General features: G+C 36.0%; 1 protein-coding gene across 1 annotated transcript in view; it reads right to left on the reverse strand.

The window, feature by feature from the left end:
* SCD5 (stearoyl-CoA desaturase 5) overlaps positions 1-15,517 on the reverse strand; it is a 62,487-nt gene that overhangs the window by 26,844 nt on the left and 20,126 nt on the right. Inside the window, exon 2 of the mRNA XM_074275495.1 lies at positions 5,727-5,857. Within this exon, the coding sequence (XP_074131596.1) occupies positions 5,727-5,857 (131 nt within the window). The remainder of the gene's footprint in view (positions 1-5,726; positions 5,858-15,517) is intronic.

The raw sequence follows: 15,517 nt of genomic DNA on the forward strand, positions 1-15,517 counted from the left end.
CTTTTACCTTCTGAATCCAATTCTTACCGTGCAACAAGAAACTCAGTTTTACACACATATATTGTATCTAGGATATACTGTAACACATGTAACATGTATGGGATTGCCTGTCATGTAGGGGAGGGGGGTAGAGGGAAGGAGGGGAAAATTCGGAAAAGAAGTGAGTACAAGGGATAATGTAGTGTATAAGTATAAGTATAAGTAAATGAATATTACACTATAATATTACACTATAATAGGAATATATTATAGTAATATTACATATAAGTATAAACATCTAATATTGTTATACTATTCATTATAGTATGTCTTAATAGTATGAGCATTATACATGTATAGGATTATTATATTATTCATTAAAGAATGAATAAAAAGTATGAGTATAATATATGCTACTTATAAATGATAAAGTAGGAGAGACAGAATCCTTAAAATTAGTCAGAAAAAAAAAATAGTAGAATCCCAAAACCTAAAAGAAATCAGAGGAATTAGGGCAAAGCAAATTTTTTCATTAAAATGGAAAATGTGGCTCACAACTTAGGGAATTTATTTCTGTCTCTAATTGATAATTATTAAACTCACATTTTTTCCAGAGGCTAAAAAAAGAGCTGGGGACAAGATTGCAGGTTCATTAAAATTAAAAAATAAAAAAAAACTATCTGAAAAACTGGTTTAGGTAACTGCAAAGCAGTTTTACTTGAGGGTCAGAGCTCAGTTTGCAAATACTTGTCTTAGGAGGTTCCTTTTTTGTTTTACCACAAACAGGGCCAGGATGGGGTAAACAGGGCTTTGCCTCAAGTTGCTGACATGGAAAGCGCCACTTTTTACTCAAGGTAGTTTAGGACATCCCTCTCTCCCATACCTTGTGTTTCACAGCCCCCTACCCAGTGCTATCTGTCAAAACTCCATTCAATTCTAATATGACAGAAAAAGATAATAAATGTGGGAAGGGATGTGGAAAAACTGGGACACTAATATTATTTGTGAAGTTATAAAATGACCCAACCTTTTGGAGCAATTTGGAATTATGCCCAAAGGGCTATCAAACCAGGCAGACCCTTTGATCTATTCTATCAGTTTCACTTTTGGGTCTGTGTCACAAAGAGATCTTAAAGGAGGGAAAGAGACCCACATGTGCAAAAATGTTTGTGGCAGCCCTTTTTGTAGTGGCCAGAAACTGGAAATTGAGTGGATGCTCATCAAATGGAGAATGGCTGAATAAATTATGATATATGGATGTTTTAGAATATTATTGTTCTGTAAGAAACAATCAGCAGGATGATTTCAGAAAGGCCTGGAGAGACTTACATGAACTGATGCTGAGTGAAATGAGCAGAACCAGGAGATCATTGTACATGGCAACAAGAAGATTATGTGATGATCAACTGTGATGGACTTGACTTTCCTCAACAATGCAATGATTCAAGACAATTCTAATAGATTTGGGATAGGAAAATGCCATCTACATGCAGAGAGAGAACTATGGAGACTGAATATGGATCAAAGCATAGTATTTTCACCTTTTTTGCTTTGTTTATTTTTTTTCTTTTTGTTTTTTTTTCCTTTTGGGCCTAAATTTTCTTGCACAATATGACAAATATGGAAATATGCTTAAAATAATTACACATACTTAACCTATGCCATATTGCTTGCTTTCTTGAATAGGGGGAGGTAAGGGAGGATGGGAGAAAAATTTAGCACAGAAATTCTTTAAAAAATTAATATTGATATTGAATTACTTGTCATATAGGGGAGGGGATGGGGGAAGGAGTGGAAAATTTGGAACACAAGGCTATGCAAAGATCACTGTTGAAAAATTATCCATGTATATGTTTTGAAAATAAAAAGCTTTAATTTTTAAAAATATTGAAAACTATCTTTATATGTATTTGGAAAAATAAAATACTATTGAAAATTAAAAAAAAAAAAACATTCATTTCATTGACCAGGCCCAGGATATGACTCTCAGGATCTTGTCACACTGTCTCCTTCTCCAAGGACCTACCTCTTTATTCTAGTCCACTTCTTCAAGGATGGAGACTAGGCTCACTGGAGCATGCTTCTCCCCCTCTTTTCATGATATAAATGATGATCAAATTGTTCTCTTCTCTACTATCAGCACAGCCAATTTTAACCCACTCACAAATGTTTTTGCCAAGGATAAAATAATTCCTATGAATGACTTTGATCTTGATCAGAAAGGAGGTCTAGTGAGATAATAGTCTTATTTTACCTGGGGGATCTAAGATACTGGGGCAGTTTGCCTTTATGATTTCTTGAAATATGATGTCTAAGCTCTTTTTCTTTAGTAGGGCTTTCAGGTACTCCAATAAATCTTAAATTATATCTCCTCAATTTATTTTATAGTTTTTTTCCAATAAGATATATTTTAAAATTTTCTTCTGTTTTCATTTTTTTGACTTTGTTTTATTATTTCTTTAAATCTAATGGAGTCATTAGATTCTACTTGCCTAATTCTAATTTTTAAGGATATATTTTCTTCAGTAAGCTTTTGAACTTCTTTTTCCATCTGGCCAATGTTGGGTTTCTTTAATTTTTGTTGGGGGTTTTTTCTGCTTATACGTGTACATTAATTTTTAAATACACATTTCTTTATGCATCATATTGGGAGAGAAAAATCAGAACAAAAGGAAAAAGTTATGAAGGAAAAAATGAAAGAAAAAAAAAACAAAAAAGTGAACATAGCATGTGTTGATTTACATTCATTCTCCATAAATCTCTCTCTGAATGCAGATGCACTTTTTCCCCAAAGTTTATTGGGATTGCCTTGGGTCACCGAGAAGAATTAAATCATAATTGATTGTTACACAATCTTGTTGTTATTATATATACTGTATTCCTGTCCTACTTCTTTTGCTCAGTATCAGTTCTTATATTTCTTTCCAGGCCTTTCTAAAATCAGCTTGTTCATCATTTTTTATAGAACAATAATATTCCATTACTTTCATATGCCATAACTTAGTCAGCTATTTCCCAATTGATGGACATTCACTCACTTGCCAATTTTTTGCCACCACAAAAAGAGCTGCTGCAAACATTTTTGCACATGTGGGCTTTTTTCCCTCCTTTATGATTTCCTTGGGATACAGACTCAGTAATGGCACTGTTGGCTTAAAGGGCATACACAATTTATATCACTTTGAGCATAGTTCCAAATTGCCCTCAAGAATGTTGGAGCCAATTCTCTTTTTAAAGGAGTTCTTTCCTTCAGTGAACTTTTGTTCCTTTTTTTTTTAAACCATTAGACCAATTCTGGTTTTTTTAAGGTGTTATTTTCTTCAGTAATTTTTTTGTTCTTCTTTTACCAGGCAAATTCTCTTTTTATAATTTTCTTGCATCATTTTTATTTTCTTTTCCCAGTTTTTCCTCTATCATTCTTTAACTCTTCTGGGAATTTTTGTTGGGTTTCGATCTAATTAGCATTTTTCATTGAGATTTTGGTTGAAATTCTTTTCACATTGCTGTCTTCTTCTGCGTTTATGTCTTGGTCTTCCCTACCACTATAGTAGTTTTTTATGATCAGGTTCTTTTTTTGTTTTTTGCTCTTATTTTTCCAGCCTCTTCCTTGACTTTTAACTTTATGTTTGAGCTAGGCTATGTTCACCTGATGATGGGGAATATTGTGTCAAACTTCAGCTTTTTCCATGATGCTGTTTTCAGAGCTGGTTCTGGGGGTCTGAAAGTTTGTTGGGAGAGTTTATCTGGGTCTCTACCTATTCTCTGCCATCTTGAATATACTCCTAAACATATGGTTTTTCCTTATTGGTTTTCCAACAGCTTGCTTAGGAATGGAAGATTGCTTCAGAAAAGACATTGCAGTGTCCAGAAATTTTTCTGTCCCTTAAACTGTCCTTCAAGGACATCTGAATTTCCAAAAGGGAAAGTCTGCCAGGTGACCTTGGGACAAGCTGAAGGGAATCCCATTTGTACTTTCTTTTTAGCCATTGGAAAGACAGAGTTCTCCCAGCATGTCAGCTTGAAGGAACAGGTTTTGATGATAAGGTTTCACATTTACAGCTTATGAATCAAAGATATACTGTCTAGCAAAGGAGCTTCTCTCCAATAGATCAAAAAGGAGACCACATTGCTGGTACTTTTTTTAAGAACTGTGTGCTGCACTTAGAACATTTTTTTATTTCAGTCCCAGAGGCTTTATATTAATCTGCTCCAGTTCAGATGCCAATATTTTACCATTCACAAGAACATTCTGTGCTTTACTCAATTGTTTATTTTAGGTCAACCCTGATTTCCCTCCAGATAACACCTGGCACTGATAATCTGCAAGAATGGCCCAGAAAGTCCCCGAACAAGAGCCTGGCAGCATTTTAAGCATTTTGGAAAACTCTACCCTCAAGAGAACAAGTAACTACTTGTTGCCTAATATAGACAAGGAGCATTGATGGTACAATTTATATGGTTTATGGTTACCACCATGGCATGTTATAATATAATAATGTTTTATTTGATATCTTCCAATGCAAGACCACCAAGCACAAGTGTTTTGTAAAGTATTGGCTAAAATAATTTAAGATTCCCTGACTTCTCACTGGTAGCTAAGTCAATATTCTGAAAATGACTTGTTTCTAAAAAGGGTTAGATTGACAGAATATGAGATGATAAGGCTACCAGGACAGTGGGCAGAATTTCTAAATGCCCTTATGGTGCTCTCTCCAACAAGGGAAATATAAATTAAAGTTCAGGTCATTACATAAGCAAATGGAAAATTACTGAATCGCTCTCTGGGGTAGCTCAAGTCTGATACTGATATTATATATGTAGCATAAGTGCTGATCAACCAATGTCTCCACTAAATATATATGTGAAGAAGATATCTGATTCTGATGTTGAACTTGGAGTTAGGAAAACCTGAATTCAAATCCTGCCTCAACCACTCACTTTATGATCCTGGTCAAGTCAATAAACCACTTTCAGACTCAGTTTCTTCATCTGTAAAATGGAGATAATACAAGCACCAACCTCATAGGGTTATTATGAGGATTCAATGAAATAACTTATATAAAGTATTTTGCAAACCTTAAACAAAATATAAATATTATATAGATATTATTATTAATTATTGATCAAAACAATTAATATTAAGACATAATAGTTATAAAATTAACATGTAAATGCAATAGAAATATCCAATTATAATAATATAAATATGACTATGCTATATTGATGATGACAATGATGATGCATTTATCAGGAATCTTATTTTAATAGAGTTTCTTTGACTTCACCTTTTAAAATCATTTAACATAATAAAATGAAAATAGTTTCAGAATGGCTGAGATGCCAGACTTTTCTAAGAAATAAAGAGAGATTAGAAAAAGAAAGCAATTTTTAAGATTAGAATATTGTAGTTTATTCCATATTAGGGAATAGAGATGAAGGAGAAGTTTGGGAAATCAGTCAGTAAACATTTATTAAGCACCCACTACGTGTTAAGCACTGGAAATATAAAGAAAGCAAAAGACAATCAATCCTTGCCTTTAAGGAATTCACAGTCTATTGAGAGAGAAAGAGCAATCGTGAATGTACAAATTAGGAGTTTGAAACGAAGTTTAAAACAAAAAACTTATACATAAAAGTGAAATTCACAAAGTGGGGATATGTTGTAAAGGCAGAATCCACAAAACTTGGCAACTGATTGTATGGAATGGGGGCAGGAGAGGGAGGGAGTACAAGAGTCCAGTGCCCACCTGGAAAGCCATAGAGTTGGCAGCAGCCAGGAATATCCTCAAAGGCAGCTTGGCTTTATAGGACCTGTGGCTCCATAAGCGATGCGCACCAGCTGTGACTCCCAGAGCTGTCAGGAGGAAACAGAGGTATGCTGCAAAACAAAAAAGGGAAATATTCATAAATCATGAATAACTTTTAAAAGTTCTTTATTTTATCCACTGAGAAAGGATTCATGAAATTCTCCAGGAATAAAAGAGGAGAATCCTTCAATGAAGGATCAATACCTTGAGAAACTATAGCTTTCTATTGATTTGTGACTTTCTAAATCCTGTCCTGGGGTGACAGAAAGAACTTAATCTGGGAAACTCTGACCTTCATACACCAAACATTTTTTCCATTCTTTTCTTTCTCCACAGTGATACCAGTCATGTCCAAGTTGGCATGAATTTAGTCATAAAAATCAATTCCCTTTTCATCCTCTCCTGTGCTTTAACACTCACAAATAAATGTTTTAAAGACATAATTTCTTGAAGTATAAAAGCAAGTTTAAAAGCTTCTGTAGGTCTTCAACTTGAAAAAAAAATTTTAATTGTCTCGTCAGAACAGCAATAGAAAGGACAAAAAAGAAAAATCGACAATACTCACAAGCTGTGGAGATTCCATGCCTTGACCCACATTACCAATGAGACTTTTGAAGCAAGAATAAATGAGACCTTGGCTGAACTTGACAAAGTTTTAGCTTCTTTGTTAGGGAAAAGTAGAGCAAAGATTCCCACAGGTTGGGGATAGAAATAAAGCCCATTGGTACAAAATGGATACTCCAGTAACATAAACAGGGCTTATCTGACCAGAAATCAAAAACCTTCAAGCACTTGTAATGGTCAACCAATTTTTCAATCTTGCTTCAAATCCCTGAATCCGGCCATAAGGCTCTCTGGGGGATGGTTTTTCTTTTCACTTTGTCTGATCAATTCATCCTATTGGTGCTCATTGAACTGATTTGGCCAAGGAGGCTGTAGAGAAGTGCTTAGAGAAGAAACCATCGTGACCAGCAGATTTCATATTTAACTGGTGGATTTGTTCAACACAAAATATTTACATTTATATCTCATCCATTATTCTAGCATATTTATAGACTTAATTTTCTCATCTGTAATACAGATCACAACATTTGTCCTTAAATAGTCTTATTGTGTTGATCAAGAGTGAAACAAATAGCTTGAATGAAATTGTAGTGAAAATGGAGAGTACTTGAGCCTGAGTTTAAATTTCTTTGAGGCAGTATAGCAGAGCATGGAGTACTCACCTTTCACAGAGAGTTGTGATTATTGATTCCAACAACAAAGACCAGACACAAGGACAGAGGCAGGTTAAGTCCTAGGGGGACATTTATACTAACACTAATGTGGCTTAGAGGGGTCACTCAAGGTATCTACACAAGCCACAAAGAGATATTCAAAGGAGACATAGGCTCTACTCCCAATTACCTGTATCACATTAAACATTTAACTTAATCTCATTGGGCTTGATTTTCTCCTCTGAAAAGTGAAAGGATTGTACTAGATATATTAGATATACTACATTAGTGCCTTTTTCTGTCTCAAATTTTATGAATTTTATGAATGCTTCAGAAGCCACTCAGATACAATTTATTGATAACAGAGAGCAACCTGAAGTCAGGAATACTTAAATTCAAACCTAACTTTAGGCACTTACTAAGTGTGTGATCCTAGACAAATCACTTAACCTCTGCCTCAGTTTCCTCATTTGTAAAATGGGGGGGTGAATAATAGTCCCTGACTTGCAGAGTTCTTGTGAGAATCAAATGAAATAATATTTGTAAAGTGCATAACACAGTGCCCAGGATATAGTATGCTTTATATAAATCCTTAATCCCTTTGCTTCTTCCCAAGAAAGATCTGAGTTTAAAAGGCAAGTAGAAGAAATTCAATATCTGGTTGAATAGGATTTCCCCACCATGTAAACACACAGAGAAAGGTGCTAAATCAAAAAAATAAAAAATAAAAAAAATAAACTTTAATAATAAATTTTTATAGCAAAGAGTATCAGAGAGCTGGGATTTCCTGAAGTAAACCCTTAAACCATGAGTTACCACTTCCCAAGTCTACAGACAGGCAGAGACGCTTATTGCTGTTCCATTACAGCTGGATATTTAATTCCCAATAGTTGGTTCTATTTAAAGGTAGGAATCTCTTCGCTCCCCTACTTAATAGTCACTCCTGAAAAGAGGAAAACAATTATCCAGAGTTCGTTCTATATATTTTGCTCATTATTTCTCTATGGAATGTAAATCAATAATAATATTACGACATTCATCCAGAATCCTGCTTATCTTTTATGGAGAGAGGAGCCTGAATTTAATTTCATTAGAGATCGAAATAAAAGCATTTATTAAGTCTCTTCTTATGCATGAAGTCTCATTAGAAAATATATACCAAACACTTTCATCCCCCCAGTTTAGGGGGCAGTTTAGATCCTGGAAGAACACTTGTACTAGAACTAGTATGGCTTGGGGAAAAGGGGGGTTTGTTCAGGGTATGTGCACAAGCTTGCCATGGCCAGCCCATTTTCCTGTTCATGTAGATACTTCTCAGCATCTACACTGTCTGGTGTTCTCCAAGTAATTCCTACCTAGCAGAATGGAATAATTGCTAAAATACTTGACTCATGCTGCCTACCCACTTCAATTCCAAACTTTTCTTCCATTCTTATTATATTACCCAAGAATTTTTACAATTAGGATTAGAGACTTATGTTTATTCATTCTAAAAGTTCTAAAATAGCGAATTGTGACCACTTCTGGAAAGGATGAATTTTTGACTCCCTTTACCTTAACTTTTCCATCATTGTTTTCACTACACACTTCTCAGATTGGCTAAGATGGCAGGAAAAGGTAATGATAAATGTTGGAGGGGATACAGGAAAACTGGGACACTAATACATTGTTAATGGAATTGTGAACGAATCCAGCCATTCTGGAGAGAGATTTGGAACTATGATCAAAAATTATCAAACTGTGCAAACTCTTTGATCCAGCAGTGTCACTACTGGGCTTATATCCCAAAGAGATTTTAAAGGGGGTAAAGGGACCCACATGTGCAAAAATGTCTGTGGGAGCCCTTTTTGTAGTGGCCAGGAACTGGAAACTGAGTGGACGCCCATCATTGGAGAATGGCTGAATAAATTGTGGTATATGAATGTTATGGAATATTATTGTTCTGTAAGAAATGACCAGCAGGAGGAATACAGAGAGGCCTGGAGAGACTTACATGAACTGATGCAGAGTGAAATGAGCAGGACCAGGAGATCATTATACATGGCAACAAGATTATACAATAATCAAATCTGATGGATGTGGCTCTCTTCAACAATGAGGTAACTCAGATCATCCCAATGGTTTTGTAATGAAGAGAGCCATCTATACCCAGGGAAAGGACTATGAGGATTGAGTGTGGTTTACAAGATAGCATTTTCACTTTTTGTTGTTGTTTGCATTTTATTTTCTTTCTCATGTTTTCCAGTTTGATCTGATTTTTCTTGTGCAGCAAGATAATCATATAAATATATAAGCATATATTGGATTTAAGATATATTTCTACCATGTTTAACATATATTGGACTACTTGCCATCTAGGGAAGAGTGTGCAAAGAAGGGACAGGAAAATTGGAACACAAGATTTTGTAAGGGTTAATGTTGGAGAATTATCCATGCATATTTTTTGAAAAATAAAAGGCTTTAATAAAAAAAAAAAAAGAAATATGATGTCTACGCTCTTTCTTTGATCATAATTTTCAAATAGTCTCATATTCTTAAATTATTCCTTCTTAATCTATTTTCCAGGTCAGTTGTTTTCCCCCTGAGATAGTTCACATTTTCTTCTATTTTTTCATCCTTTGATTTTGTTTTATTGTTTCTTGATGTCTCTTGGAGTCATTAACTTCGACTGGCCCAATTCCAATTTTTAAGGAATGATTTTCTTCAGTCAGTTTTTGTGCCTCTTTTTCCATTTGATCAGTTCTGCTTTTTAAGGGGTTCTTTTCTTCAGTGAATTTTTATGTCTCCTTTTCCATTTGGGCAATTCTGCATTTTAAGGAGGTCTGTTCTCTTCTGATTAGTTTATATTTTGGTCTTTCTTATCATCATAATAGCTTCTTACGGTAAAATTCTTTTTTGTATGTTTTTTTGTTCATCTTTCCAGCCATTTTTTTTTAACTTTGAACTTTATGTTAAAGTTGGCTTCTGCTCACCTGCTCACCTGGGATGGAAAGGCATTCACCCAAGTTTCAGGCTTTTTCATGGTGGTGTTTTCATAGCTAGTTCTGGGGATTTGCAAGTGTTCAGTGCTTCCTAGTGCTTTACCAATGCTGGTAAAGGTGTGGTCCCTGCTCTTCTAGTTTGATCTGGGATCTTTACGTAGGAAGGATCCCTGATACCCTGCAGCTGAAAGTGGAACCATACTTTATTTTAGAACCCCTGCTCCCTTGTGACCACCTTCCAGAGCTCTTCTCCACCCTAGAGCTGCAACCCAGAACTGCATGTAAGTAATAGAACTGTTAATCAGCGCTAACTGTAGTGTCATCAAAGTATCTCCTATAATCTCTTTTTTGATCAATTATTTGTCGTTTTTACTTTCTCTGAGCTGAGAGCTCCCCAAACTGCTCTTGCTGTTGTTGCCAAAGCTAACACTGTTGCCACGATTTAGTATATGGGCCTCAGACAGATCTCTGCCCTGGTGCTATAGACTTCTGCTAACTTCTTAAGTTTTCTTAGGCCAGAAAAATGTCTCACTCTGACCTTTTTTGACTTTGCCACTCCAAAATTTGTGTTTTAAAGTAAAATTTAGTTAATTTTTAAAAATACGTTTTAGTTTTTTCAGTTTGTTTAATGAAGATATTATTTTCTATCATTGAGTATTCAGTAAATGTTTGCCTTTTAAAAATATATATATTTATTTATATATAAATTTCCTTATATAAATAAGCATACCCTCATAAATTCCCTTATATAAACAGGCATACCTGATGAAATGTGTTATGCAAGCCTGTGAAGTGAGCATTTCTCCCCCATCTTTCCCTACTGAAGACATTCATATCCAAGTATTTTATGTTTGAACATTCATATAGATTCCATGATATGTCATCACACAGAATCATGATGGTAACTTGCAGCAACATCATATTTCAGGTCCATTCTCCTGACAGAATCAGAAATGAGGTGCTCCTACTCTCATAAGTGATAAGATGCCAGAGATGCAAAGGAGCCATATTTTATGGATTCACACTGAAAATCACTTGGAAAATAAAAAGTAAATCCTTTTTAAATGCCTAGTCCATTTCAATCCCCAGAGGAGACAAACACACCCTATTCTCCCAGATTTACCTTTTATTTCCTGGTGGTTTTCCATGAGACCGCATAAAATATGGCTCTTCCTCGAACATTCAGGAGAATAGGACTATCTCATTCTTGATTCTGTTTGGAGAAATGTACCTGAAATATGATTCTAGTACAAAAAGATCAGCCCAAAGCCTCAAAGAGGGCCTTGCTGACTAGCCAAATACCAATCCAGGGCATGCTACAGTGGAATCAAGGGCGGGAAGGAAGGGCATTCTCCTCCACTTTTTAAGCCCACTGCTAAGTCTTACATAGCTTCCGTGAAAGGTTTGTTAAGCAGAATATTCAGGTAATACACTCCATCTCTCAACTTTGGGCGTTGTTACTGGCAATATCCCCCTGCTGATATAAACAGATCTTTTGGGAGGAAGGGTTGGAAAGGCCCTGATGTGAACTATGTGCCCTTTAATCTGTGGGGCAATCAGGGTCTCAAACTCTCCTCTAGGAGGGGCACACCCTTCTGTCCATAAGGGAAACTCCCAAGATTGATTGAATTGATTTGAAAATCAGTCTCTCAGATTTATCCAGAGATTAGTCCCCCAGCTCGGGGCCAAAGATCAAAGCAGCCCAGATATATCTAGGGCTGTCTGCCCAGACATCTTTGTAGAAGTCCTAACAAGATTTTGTCCACTGGTCAACATATTTTCTTCTCAGTGCAAACCCATCTTTGCAATAGTCCTGACAGGACCTTGCCCACTAAAAAAGCTGTCTTCTTAGCAAGCTGTCCTCCTAATGCAAATAAATCCCCTTTTGTCCCAGACTTCGGGTTTGCAAATTCTTTTGCAAGGAATCTGTGACATATGTCCAGAGGGGATCTCTTACCCTCAATTATCATACCTCATCACTACCTCCCCATCTGTGCTTGGAACATTCTCCTTCCTCATCTCTATGTCTTGGCTTGGTAAAGTCCTTCCTCTTATAAAAGCCTTTCTTAGTCCTCCTTAATCATAATTCCTTCTCTCTGAGCTTGTCCCCAGTTTATCCTGAATGTTTCTTTTCTCTACATCTTGTTTGCATATTGTCTCCCCTATTACACTGTAAACTCCTTAAAGACAGACTGTCTTTCACCTTTCTGTGCCTCCCCAACATTTAACACAAGTTAGAGAGTCCACCCCAAATGGTCATAGGGATTGTGTCTGACCTGTGGCAGAGCATTCCAACTCCTATTGGTCTGATCTGCCACAGTCCAACACACTGTAACCGGACTCTAAGATGGTGATGTCATTTTGGTCCTCTTCCAGAATAAAGGCACATAAATGATAAATGCAAGTTGGCTTGATTAGGTGCCTATGACATTGTTCTCCCTTTATAAAAAACAGAGTTTACTTGGCTAAAACTTATGGAGGATGTTGCTGTTTAGGCTCAGGCTGGCAATTCTCTTAGATCTTCTACTTTGTTATGATTTTCTTGGAGAGCCAACATCAAAACAGCAAATATTCTCACCTCCTTCTTGCTTTTACTGTTGTTGTTGTTGTTGGTTTGTTTTGCCTTTTTTTTTTTTTTTTTTGGCAAGGCAGTTCAGGTAAGCGACTTGCCCAATGTCACTGGAAAGTTGTTTGATTCTTCCCTCTCAAAGAGGACCAAGGATATCAACAGAATTATATTTGAGGCTGGATTTATATGGAGGCTGGAAGTTAGCCTACATACCTTAGATATTTAGTAACTATGTGACCCTGGGCAAGTCACTTCACCCTTTTGCCTCAGTTTCCTCATCTGTAAAATGGGCTAGAGGAGGAAATGGCAAAACACTCCAGTATCTTTGTCGAGAAACTCCAAATAGGGTCACAAAGAATTAAACACTACAAAAATGACTCAAAAACAAATGTTTACTGACTTACTGGAAGCAAACTAAAGTTTCACTTTTCCACATACTTTAAAAATAATAGGAAAGTGTTTTAATATTACCCTAGTCAGTAGTTTACAATTACGCTTAGCCTTTGAACTAATCAGGAAAAAAAAAAAACCTTTATCAGTCTTTCTTTAATTTTCAAAGTTAAACAAAATTCCACTTTGCCTTCTCCAAACTAACCCAGTAAGGATATCTCCCTGAAATGGAATGATTAACAAGGGCCAGATGCCATTGGTTGATCCACCATAACTGAATTAAGTTAATTATCAGACTAAGAGAAGGGAAAAGTATTTTGCTGATTCAATTTATAATCCCTTACTGGAGTATTTGGGCAGCTAGGTTTTAAGATGCATGGAGTGCCAGGTATGGAGGCAGGAAGACTCATCTTCCTGAATTTAAATCTGGTCTCAGTCACCTAGTAGCTGAGTGATCCTTGGCAAGTCACTTTACTCTGCCTCAGTTTCCTCATCTGTAAAATGAGCTGGAGAAGGAAATGGAAACCACTTCAGGATCTTTGCCAAGAAAACCTCAAATAGGGTCACAGACAGTTGGGTATGACTAAAATAAGTGAACAACAATCTGGCTTGCTTGAGGTTCCTTCCTCAGTCCCATTCCTCTAGATTCAGGGAGTTGATCCTGTAGGTCCTTCAAGGCTAAAAAGACTAGAAAGCCTAGTGCAAATTTAGCAATAGTTGTATGCCAGCTACTCCAGACCTGGCTAAGGTCAGCAAGATCCATCACTAGGAAGCCAATAAATTGTCATCCCACAGCTCTATAAAGTGTCTGATCTACATTGAAGAAGTCCCAGAAATGCTGTCGGGCTCCCCATGCTACAAATCCTCATCAGCAACCTCTTGTACAGCTTCTTTCTTGGGGACATGCTCCAGAGTGAGGCACCCCTTATGTGAGCTCTCGATGACAACAGCTGTATAATTTTTGTCTTTCATTGTATCCTAGCACTTAGAACAGTGTCTAGCCTTAATAAGCACTTAATAATTACTGAGCATCTACCATGCATCAGGTACTGTGCTAAGCACTAGGGAAACAAATATGAATAAAAGAAAGGCAGTCCCTTCTTTCAAGGAGCTTGCAGTTTACATAAAAGAAAGCTGATTTAACCTCAGCCTCAGGAAAAAAAAAAAAAAAAGAAAGAAAGTGAGAAGTGAGGGTGGGGAGGTACCTGTTATGGGGACCTGGTAGAGAAGTCAGAAAAGAAGAAATGATTGTTGACTGGCTGAATGATAACCCCTCCCTTCATGATTTTGGATGCAGTTAATATAGGAATTTGTTTTGTTTGAGAATGTTTATTTGCTACAAAGGTTTTAGTCTTTTTCTTTTATTTTCTAATGGTGAATAAAGGGAGACAGGGATAAAATAGGAGATAAAAGAATAGAAATAGATTTTTAAACGAATGTTAAAAAAACCTTTTTACAAGTAGCAGGGAAAATAAAATACTAAAGTTGTTTTAAAAAGAATAGAATATATATATATAATATATTTTCACATACACATATATTGTATGTTATACATATATACATATTTAGAGAAAGCTTCACGTAGTAAAGACTTGCAATTTCATGTACAATCCTCTTTTTCTTTTCTACCAGGTATATGGAAATACTTATTTTATTTTGCATTTGTTCAGTTCAGAATAACAATAATTTATGTTTTAAAAACTACAATGTATGGAAGGAAATATATCCTCAGTGGTTTAACTAGAAAGTCACTGGAATTAGTTTTTCCTGTGTAACTGTTCAGGAAATAAAGTCTGAAAAATACCTACCAGATGAAGCCAGCCTTCATCTACTTAATGAAAAAGAACACTGGTCTTAAAAGGCAAAGATCTAGGAGGAGCATAAGAAATCTAGTTCAGCCTTGTCATTTCACCAATAAGGAAACTGAGGCATAGAAGCAACTGAGTCTGGAGTCAGGAACATCTGAGTTTCAGACACTTGCAAGCTGTGTGACCCTGGATCCAACATAAGTTGGATCTGCCTCAGTTTTCTCATCTGCCAAATGGAGAAAATAGCGCCTGCTTTCTAGGGTTGTTCTTAAAATCAGATGAGATATCATGTGCAAAGTGCACAGTACTTGGCACACAGTAAGTGATTAATAAATGCTTATTCACTCCCCCCTTATTATTTATTGATGGCCACTGATTCTTGATTCAATGTCTTTGTTGTCTCCTCTGAGACTTTAACTTCTCTCCTCTTCCTTAGAAAGGGAGAAGCACCAACTTAATAATCATTCTGTTATATCAGTAGATCATTCTGGGGCAGAGTTAACTCCTTAATATTAAGAAGAGGAATTTTGGGGAATTTCCATCCTGACCAACAACAGTCCATCTCCAGTATCCATATCTCCTCCACAATATCAAAAGGTGCTATCTTAGTAAAATTGTGTCAAAGATGTCCACTATAAGAAAATTATCAATTTCTCCAAAACATTTCTAAACCTCATTAATAGCTACACAATCTCATTACAACAAAAAATGTCACTTGGATCCACTTCACTATAATGGGAGCTGCTATGAAATTATATGAAAGTCT

Source organism: Sminthopsis crassicaudata, chromosome 6, assembly GCF_048593235.1.
Source record: "Sminthopsis crassicaudata isolate SCR6 chromosome 6, ASM4859323v1, whole genome shotgun sequence".
NCBI classification, from domain to species: Eukaryota; Metazoa; Chordata; class Mammalia; order Dasyuromorphia; family Dasyuridae; genus Sminthopsis; species Sminthopsis crassicaudata.